A 10228-nucleotide genomic window follows, 5' to 3' on the forward strand; every position below is an offset into this window, starting at 1 on the left:
TACCGGTATCGATCGGTATCGGGTTAAGCCTGGTATCGGCCATCTCTAATTATAACCGTAAGCATATCAAACCATGCTTATGTTACAACTTTTATACTGTATGCAAAATTTCATTGTTAAAGTCATTTATTCTGTTTATTAAGAGTGTGTCATGTCAACCTATTCGGCTCGCCCTTTTTAATTTTACACGGAATTTTAATTACGGTAAAATTTAAGAAACGGCACCAAAACCCCTGTCCCTGTCCCGGACGCGTCCGCGAAACGAACGCTTACGATGAGAGAGAGAGGGAAACCGGTCGCGTCCGCGAAACGTACGCTTACGATGAGAGAGAGAGATCGCTAGCGTACGCGGTGGCGATACGAAGCTCCGCGTAGAGAGAGAACTGCCTGCCTGGTATATTAGTGAGAGGGGGAAGAGGGAGAGGGGGCATCCCGCTCGGAGAGAGAGGAAAGAAAGGTAGTTTAAATCTCGCGGGCTTTTTTGAGTGAAGGGAAACAAGATGATAATTTTCGTGCACTACTGCACTTTGTGCGCGTGATACATCAGAGATTATGCTGGATGGTTAGGTTAGGTTTCGTAAAATAGAGGGGACGCTTTACGGTCATAGTGATTTCTGGTTTAGGGGATCCAGGATTTTGTTTAAATACATTATTTGATTCGTATGGTTTTTAAAAATTATACTTTAGTGGGGTGCACAATTTAGTTTCATTAATATTATTTGAAATGTGACGTTATTAGAAATTAAAGGGATACACGATTGTGTTTCAGAAATGTTTTTAGTTGTACGATTTATTGGAGATCAACTATACGGGGGGGGTCACGTGAGCCGTGTAAAATTACTATTAAGGCCCAGCCCTTGGGCCATCTTGTTCTGTTATGTTAAGAAAGCACGGTGTTTCCCGTCGGTGTTTGCACTCCTGATCGTGAAACTTCAGATGGACTTGGTACTGATGTACAATTGTTCAACTTTCCCAATACTCACATTACAATGAATATTTTTATCATCTGCAAAAAGGAAACTAGTAGTAGTATCTGTTCTATGTATCCATATTTGAGAGCTTATTACTTAATATCATAAGTTTATATGATATGTTCCATAAGTCTGTACTAAGCCAGGCTCGCTATACGGGATTTACGAGAGGTACTTCTGTGGGCGCTGACATTCGCTGTCGTCGAACGCGCTCCGTAGCCTTGGCAGAACAACTCTCCGAAAAGGGGGCGGTAACCTCGTAAGTCCCGTATACGAGAATCTATGAACTACGTCGCTTCATGACCAGCTCTCAGTAACCAGTGGCAAACGTATGGAACATATATTATGAACTTACGCTGCTATATCTGTAGCTTGATTGTCATGAAAAGAATAATTTCACAAGATAATAATACAACTCCAAAGGACCAACTCCTTGTTTCCGACAGAGACTCAAGTTCTGAAAGTTGTAACATAGAGCGTGCATAGATTACCAAATGGAGTTGTTGCATCATTGTATTAGAAAACAGGGAACTCAGAATGCATTTGATTAGGCGCTGCTCCGGCGCGTAGGGGGCCTCTACAGCGCCCCCCTCCTGCCTTCATCCCTGTGCCCAAATGGTACCTGCGGAACCGCCGTCAAGGCATACGGGATCGGCCAGCGGGCCCGGCAACGCCCCTTAAGCAGGTGACAGAGGCGGGACACCGTCGGCGGCGAGCCCAGCCAGGAGGTGGTCGGTGACAGGGCTCGGACTAAGGCAGCAGAAGGCTCGAGGGGCCGAGAAAACAGGGAACTATGATGATAAACGGGGGAATACGATAGTATCAGAAAAATACCAAAGGATAACAATACAACTCCAAGGGACGAACTCCTTGTTTTCGCCATCGACTCAAGTTCTGAAAGTTGTAACATAGAGCTTGCATAGATTACAAATGAAGTTGTTGCATCATTGCAGCTAAGCTTCTAGTATTGGGAAACAGGGAACTATGAAGGTAAACCGTGTGTACGATAGTATATAAAAAACAAGTTGGGAAAACCAAAATATTACCTCTCCGTGTCAAGAAGATTATATAAACTTAAGTATCCAATGAAAACGTTATTATGTTCTTGAGTTGGGGTTTCCCATTTTTGTTGTTGTTTTGAAAAATATATCGCAATGCACGGGCCTTGATAGATATAGAAGGCAATGAATGAAATATATCACAATGCACGGGCCTTGATAGATATAGGAGGCAATGAAGGAAATATATCGCATGCACGGGCCTTGGTAGATATAGGAGGCAATGATAATCTCTCTCTTTGCACGAGAGGTTTATCTTTAATATTTAAATAAATACAATTATTTTTAATTATTTTAGTCTTCAATAATTAACATTAATAATAGTTAAATCGTTTAAAATAAAGTTATACCTATTATCTTCTCAAACTTTGCTAATATTGACGTTTAAAGTGAAGGGTACCCCTCTTGCCCGCTTTTTTCAAATTTGGGGTATATATACGATTCGTTTCCATTATAATAGTAAGGAAAAAGCGCAATTGCGAAAACCTTTGGTGGCGATCCCACCTTAGGGAGGCTAGACGTTTCTCGTAACCCTAGCTGATCGCCGCGTATATCCTAAAACCAAACTATGATAATGGAGTAGAAGCCAATGATACAGATTGGTGTCTATGTGGAATAGACGGAAGACCAGTGGATGGTGGTGTTAGAAGCCAGTGTAAGTGCAGACTGGTGTCAATGTGGGATTGACAAAGAACAGAAGATGGTGGTGATTAGAAGCCAGTAAGAACAGACTGGTGTCCGTTTGGGATGGACAAAGATCAGAAGATGGTGGTGTGAGAACACAAGTAGAGGAGCCATTTCCGTGACTGTGAAAGCAGTTCGGAAATGGCGAACACGTTTGCTCCGATACGCAAACTGCGAACGCGGTCACGTGGGTGTAACGACGGACAGACAGACAGACAGACACACAGACAGACACACAGACACGGCCGTTACAGAACCTCTCCTGGACTACGTCACACGGAGAGGTAATACCAAAGGATATCGATACAACTCCAAGGGACCAACTCCTTTTTTTCGTCATCGACTTAAGTTCTGAAAGTTGTAACATTGGGTATTAGTATCGAAAAGAGAGTATAAAGATGGGAAACAGGGTATTGCAGACTTAAGAAAACCGTGTATTAATTAGGCTAGGGTGGTAAAACATTCCTAATGAATTCTTTTAAAGTTATATTTGACCAAAATGGAGTCGAAATCCCTTATACCGAACGTTTAAATTATCTACATAAATTAATCTGTTGAGAACGGAAAACTACTGTCCGCTTATTTTTTACCTGAACTAATAAAAAATTAAACCAATTTAAACATTATATAGGCCTATTTACGAGACCCGAAATGAATGAGATTTTGCGTTTGTTGGTATAAACATAACTTCCTATACTTCGTAATGCTAGAGACTTAATGAGAGCTGGTTCGAGAACGACGCGAGAATTGACTACACGCGGTTTTGCAGTCCATCTTCCCATTTAGTCTGTACTAAGCCTTTGACAGCGCATAACCAGGAGTCGCTTTACGAGAATCTATGACGTTTCATCTACGTCACTTCATGACAAGCTCTCAGTAACCAGTGACAAACTTATAGAACATATCTTATGAACTTATGGTATAAACAATAGGTAGATAAAATATAAGGTAGATAAAATATAAGGTAGATAAAATATCTATATTTTTATTACTTTTATAAAAAAAGATACAATTTTTTTTTTCGATCTTGTAATTTTTTAATTAAATCTATGGGTGAAATCGGGAAAGAAAAAAAGTAAAAGCATTTTATTTGTAAAACAGAAATTAATTAAATTGGATACATTTTAGCTATTTTTTAATTAATTTTTGATTATAGAGTAAAACATAAGTTTAATTAAATTGCCTTAAATACAGGTCTACGGTTAGTTGGTAAAAATATTAGGCTAAAGGGCAAAATCATAATTTAACAACAAAAACCAATTTTTACCTATTTTTGTTACTATTATAAATATTTATTACCTTACTAAATCTTTTGGGAATCTGAAGAAAGAATTGTCGCAATTTTTAATAGCGCAACATTGCTTGATACTGTTTGTAGGGCCCGCCATCAGGGCTCTACATAAGGCACTAGTCAAGGCATTTGACTACTAAAATAAATCGAAATCTGGGGGCTCACTAGTCAACTTGACTAGTAAAATAATGTCCCAAATATTCGTAAACCATGCGTCTCAAAATAATTTTTAATAGAGCTAAACATTTGACAAGTCTATACGCGTTTTCATATAACGGCAAAGGAACGGAATTTAAGACAGGGGGAAGAGATTAAGAGAATCCCACGACCCTTTAGTCATTTACTCAACTGGTATTAATAAAATCCTACTTTCATTCAGACGTGTCACGTTTCTGTTTTCTGTGCTTTAGTGGTAAAGCAAATATATACATTACCTTACCATCTTGTTTTTATACCCCCAATTTTTCCCCCACTAGTCAGTGACTACTAAAAAAAATTGGGATAGGGGGGCACACTAGTCAGGCTGACTACTAAAAAAAAGTACCCTCGTGAGTCGTGTTTTACCTTAGGCTCGCGTACCAAAAAAATGAGGGGGGGGGAAGAGAGTGGGGGTTTACAATCAACTGAGAAAATATAGGAACGCTAGTGACATCTAGCGTAGAGTTAAACGACTAAAAAAAATGCTAACACCCTTGAACTTGATAACTTCATGAACGGTAACTTTCTTAGCGACTGCGTGATAAAACAAGTTGGGAAAACCAAAATATTACCTCTCCGAGTCAAGACGACTACTTACAAACTTATATACCCAGATATGGAAATGTTTCTTAAGTTAAAATTTATGAAATATTAAAGCAGTATACAAAGCATAGCAAATTTACTGTAAATCAGACGACATTTTACATCCAATAATGATATACTTGTACACATTAAAATCATCCGATGGGGGAAAAACGGGTCATCGGCGTTTTATAAATGACTCTAGCGCAATAAAGCGTGCAAGGTACCAAGGCTTAACAAAAATTGTAGGATAACATATTTATAGAGATAGATAACAACTTTTATAATTAAAATTAGAAACTAACATATCTCTTAAAATTCTCGCGTGATCAACTGGTTTCACGCCAATTAAATAGCTATAGTCCCATCAAAGAGGGTAGAAGGAGGGGGAGTAGAAGGCTTGGCTGGAGTGTTCTCGCTTTGAAAGTTTACCTCTAAGCTTCCGGTGTGCGCGCGCATCTTGCTTTGCCCTCTTATTGGTTGAAATACCGTGAACCGGATATTAGGAGGAAAATATAACAAATAAATAAAAAAGAAAAGCGAGAACACCCAAAATGCCTTGCCAAAGCCGCTAGCTTCTACTCCCCCTCTTTCTACCCTCTTTGGTCCCATAGAGCTATTTGTATTAATTCCTCCATGGTTTTTTCGCCAAGCTGAGAACTCGGCTCACTCTGAACCGTTAATGTCTCTGCATACAGAAACGAAAACCAAACCCAAACTTTTACTTTTTAGTTCACTAGGCCTTTTGACAAATAAGAGTTAATTTGACAAACATAGCAGCGTTGTGCTTGTATTCACTATGATTTTAGAAAGGATTATGCTATAAGCAGATGTAGTATAGCTTAAGTAATATATAAACATCCATTTTAAATAATAATATTAAAAAAAATCTTTGGAATATCAAAATGAAATAGAGCTTTAAAGCTACAAAAGTACTAAATGCATCATAATTACGAAAATTATTTCCACATATTCAGTTTATATTAAGGATAAAGGGAATATTATGGTTGTGTTGGATTTCTTTACACATCAAAACAAAACGAACTTCTAACGCAGCGCACTACTGTAACAACGGACGGACACATACAGACAAAAACATAGACTGCTTTTAACTCTTTCCGTATTAATTTTGAATTGAGAAACAAGATTATCTTAAATATTAAAATAAATATAATTAATATTTAATATTTTCTTCGTTAGTTATTCGCCTTATTGAACGTTACATCGTTTTAAAAAAGAACAATTAAACATTCTTGAGAGACTTGACTAATATTGGCGTTTGAAATGAAGCATACGCCGGTTGCTTCGCCTTACTAAAATAGGTAGTATATAAGGGTTTCGAATCGCAGCCATGGATAAGAACAGCGCAATTGCGTGAACCTTTGGTGGAAGCCCCACCTTAGGGAGGCCGGACGTTTCTCGTAACCCTGGCCGATCGCCGCGTATGTCTTAACCTTAACGATGATGATGGAGTAGAAGCCAGGTGTGCAGACTGGTGTCCATGTGGGATGGACAAAAACAATGACCAGAAGATGGTGGTGTTAGAAGCAAGGTGTACAGACTGGTGTCCATGTGGGATGGACAAAGAGCAGATGACGGTGGTGATTAGAAGCCAGTGTGGACAGACTGGTGTCCATGTGGGATGGACAAAGACCACAAGAGGGTGGGGATTAGAAGCCAGTGTGTACAGACTGGTGTCCATGTGGGATGGACAAAGAGCAGCAGATGATTGTGATTAGAAGCCAGTGTGTACAGACTGGTGTCCATGTGGGATGGACAAAGACCAGAAGCTGGTGATGTTAGACAGGCAATGGAGTAATAGCCTGTAAGTGTAATACAATTTTCGAAATTTCCGGAAATTGAGAACACGTTTGCTCCGATTTGCAAACTGCGAACGCGGTCACGTGGGTGTAACAACAGACAGACACACACACACATCCACACACACACACACACACACAGACACGTCGAAATTAGAACCTCTCCGTGACATACGTCACTCGGAGAGGTAAAAAGAACAGTTTCCCTGCCAGTAGTCCAGTGTTGGGCAAATCGCGAATGATGTTGTACTACCAAGCCGGGGGGGGGGGGAATTCGGCGAATGATCGAAAAATTCGCGAATTTGCCCACCACTGCAGGCTGCCACAAATTACTACTTGCAGCCAAATCCGAGTATTTCAAAACTATGTTCTCAAGCGACATGAAGGAAGCCAAGGAAAACTTAACAGGCTGGACGACGGTGTCCGCACCGTCTACGATTTACTATATTTCATCTACACCGGAAAAATTCCATCAAATATAGACAACACTTGCCAAACATTGATACACGCCGCCTATCTCTGTTCCATGAGAGATCTACGAGAGATATGCGGTGACCGACTGCAAACACTGATCAACCGGGAAAACGCCGTAGAAATTCTGCTAATTGCAATAAAATACGAAATGGAAAAACTTAAAAAAGTCGCCGTTAAATTCATCGCTAATCATGATATATACATTTTCCAGACAACTGCTTGGAATGAGGCTAACTTGGAAATAACACGTGATATGTTTAGTGCTGCAATGGATGTATTGCGCGATGTAATGCCAGAAGAGGCGCCCGAAAACTTAAGTTAGGTTTCATTTAAGTTTGTATTCTGAAAGTTTGTATTCTGAACGTGTACCAGAAGAAGACAACAGAATGGTCAACAATCCCCTTATCAATGATTGAAATGAGCTCCTTTTAGAACAATCCTAGGCCTAAATCTAACTTTTTCACGTTCAAATTTGATCAACTTTGGTCAAAACATTGGTTAAATACCGTTTTTTGTATATTTCTAATTCTTGTACTTAAAAAATTAAACAAAACTTATTTTCATGAAAATTTGTGTATCACCAAACCACGTCTAGTGAACATTTCCCTGTAGAGTATTCTAATAATTACTTGCAAAATGTAATAGGACATTTTCAACTCAAAAACGCCCTTTTTGGACTTATCAGACATTATTTATAAAAATAGCATACGAACGGCTTAGGGCCTATTCCATATTAAAGACGTTTCTTGTTGTCAGGACCTATCTTGGAACTTTGCCATCGGCCTTTGCAATGGAGGCCCGAGAAGCTCGTTCCAAACTCAGGTACCTCGGCCGCCTAAAGTTCCTCCCCCAAGTCAGATTGGCCAAACAAGTGTGCGAGTCCATTCGTGCCAACGGTCTAGAGACCTCATGGACTTTCCGCGTCGCGGCGTTGGATAGGAAATATGGGGTCGGCACCGCTAGGGGTGACGCAACATCCTATGACACCTGGGCCAGCCAAGTCGACGGGGAAACAACCGAGCACGCCGAACGGACGTGGCGCTCCGCAATCTCCGCCAAGCAAAGCCTACGGCACTACGCGGCTAAAGCGCATCCCTCAGTGGAGGCCTGCTATGATGGCTCTCACGGAGGAGGCCTCCTTTTCCAGGCACGGACGGGGTCCCTGCTTACGGGTGTCCGCCGCGCCGACTTCGGCGATTACCAGCGCACCTGTCGCCTCTGTGGTCTCCAAGACGAAGATGTCTTTCACGTCCTAATGGCGTGTCCAGAGACGTGTGCCTCATCCGCGACCTCCAACTGGCGCCGTGTCAATCGTGGTAGCCCGTTGGAAGTCGTCCTGGGTCTGGAGGGCTCCGTTTGGGACCACGACGCCGTTCGGGCCATCCTCACGACCTGGTGGACCAAAAACGAAGCCTGGCGACGCGCCCACCCCGACTCATATATACCGCATTTTCTGGACCGGTAGGTCTCAAGGCTTCCGTTCCCCCGCTGCCACCACAAACAGTGTAACATTCGCGCATATTGTTTAACATATTAACTTCTGCTGCGCTCCCCCACTTTTAGGGAGCCGCCCTGATTCAAAAGGGCGAACAATTTAAACCTGTAAACCTGTATTGCATGACCATTGAAGGTCGTGTTGAAGTGTTGCGGTAACTTAAGAGACCCAACTCATAGTCTTGTTTAGAATCCACAGCTTTCTTGAGCAAACGTTTGGCAATTTGTACACCCTTTTCCGCCCTCTCCCGGAGCTGATAAGCCCTACTGGCAAATTTCTCCCGGACCTTACATCCCTACTTTCAAATTTCTCCCGGAGCTGATAAGCCCTACTTTCAAATTTCCCCCGGACCTTACAAGCCCTACTGGCAAATTTCCCCCGGACCTTACAAGCCCTACTGGCAAATTTCCCCCGGACCTTACAAGCCCTACTGGCAAATTTCCCCCGGACCTTACAAGCCCTACTGGCAAATTTCCCCGGACCTTACATCCCTACTTTCAAATTTCCCCCGGAGCTGATAAGCCCTACTGGCAAATTTCCCCCGGACCTTACAAGCCCTACTGGCAAATTTCCCCCGGAGCTGATAAGCCCTACTGGCAAATTTCCCCCGGAGCTGATAAGCCCTACTGGCAAATTTCCCCCGGAGCTGATAAGCCCTACTGGCAAATTTCCCCCGGAGCTGATAAGCCCTACTGGCAAATTCCTCCGGAGCTGATAAGCCCTACTTTCAAATTTCTCCCGGACCTTACATCCCTACTGGCAAATTTCCCCCGGAGCTGATAAGCCCTACTAGCAAATTCCCCCGGACCTTACATCCCTACTTTCAAATTTCCCCGGACCTTACATCCCTACTTTCAAATTTCCCCCGGAGCTGATAAGCCCTACTGGCAAATTTCCCCCGGACCTTACAAGCCCTACTGGCAAATTTCCCCCGGACCTTACAAGCCCTACTGGCAAATTCCCCCGGAGCTGATAAGCCCTACTGGCAAATTTCCCCCGGAGCTGATAAGGCCTACTGGCAAATTTCCCCCGGAGCTGATAAGGCCTACTGGCAAATTTCCCCCGGAGCTGATAAGGCCTACTGGCAAATTTCCCCCGGAGCTGATAAGCCCTACTGGCAAATTTCCCCCGGAGCTGATAAGCCCTACTGGCAAATTTCCCCCGGAGCTGATAAGCCCTACTGGCAAATTTCCCCCGGAGCTGATAAGCCCTACTGGCAAATTTCCCCCGGAGCTGATAAGCCCTACTGGCAAATTTCCCCCGGAGCTGATAAGCCCTACTGGCAAATTTCCCCCGGAGCTGATAAGCCCTACTGGCAAATTTCCCCCGGAGCTGATAAGCCCTACTGGCAAATTTCCCCCGGAGCTGATAAGCCCTACTGGCAAATTTCCCCCGGAGCTGATAAGCCCTACTGGCAAATTTCCCCGGAGCTGATAAGCCCTACTGGCAAATTTCCCCCGGAGCTGATAAGCCCTACTGGCAAATTCCTCCGGAGCTGATAAGCCCTACTTTCAAATTTCTCCCGGACCTTACATCCCTACTGGCAAATTTCCCCCGGAGCTGATAAGCCCTACTAGCAAATTCCCCCGGACCTTACATCCCTACTTTCAAATTTCTCCCGGACCTTACATCCCTAATTTCAAATTTCTCCCGGA

General features: G+C 42.7%; 2 protein-coding genes across 2 annotated transcripts; one reads left to right on the forward strand and one right to left on the reverse strand.

The window, feature by feature from the left end:
• Nucleotides 1-108: 108 nt before the first annotated feature.
• Nucleotides 109-2225, reverse strand: LOC149615502 (uncharacterized). Its single transcript, XM_089856276.1, has 3 exons — nt 1594-2225; nt 1327-1428; nt 109-1006 (listed from the first exon to the last, which is right to left on the reverse strand). Exons 1-2 carry the CDS (start codon nt 1879-1881, stop codon nt 1351-1353), a joined length of 366 nt encoding a protein of 121 aa, XP_089712402.1. The 5' UTR covers nt 1882-2225; the 3' UTR covers nt 109-1006; nt 1327-1350.
• Nucleotides 2226-6845: 4620 nt separating this feature from the next.
• On the forward strand, nt 6846-7400 carry LOC149615503 (speckle-type POZ protein-like). The gene has a single exon (XM_089857169.1). It carries the CDS (start codon nt 6846-6848, stop codon nt 7398-7400), a length of 555 nt encoding a protein of 184 aa, XP_089713295.1.
• The last annotated feature ends 2828 nt before the right edge of the window (nt 7401-10228 follow it).

Source organism: Phalangium opilio, unplaced genomic scaffold (assembly GCF_054372755.1).
Source record: "Phalangium opilio isolate 3A_F unplaced genomic scaffold, DU_Popi_V2 ptg000217l_1, whole genome shotgun sequence".
NCBI classification, from domain to species: domain Eukaryota; kingdom Metazoa; phylum Arthropoda; class Arachnida; order Opiliones; family Phalangiidae; genus Phalangium; species Phalangium opilio.

Bases quoted from the DNA above. Each gene is read 5' to 3' on its own strand.
- LOC149615503 (XM_089857169.1), top strand. From the start codon at position 6,846: ATGTTGTACTACCAAGCCGGGGGGGGGGGGAATTCGGCGAATGATCGA.
- LOC149615502 (XM_089856276.1), bottom strand. From the start codon at position 1,881: ATGTTACAACTTTCAGAACTTGAGTCGATGGCGAAAACAAGGAGTTCG. The intron at 1,429-1,593 runs GTACCATTTGGG...TACAACTTTCAG, and splicing joins CCTTGACGGCGGTTCCGCAG to AACTTGAGTCTCTGTCGGAA.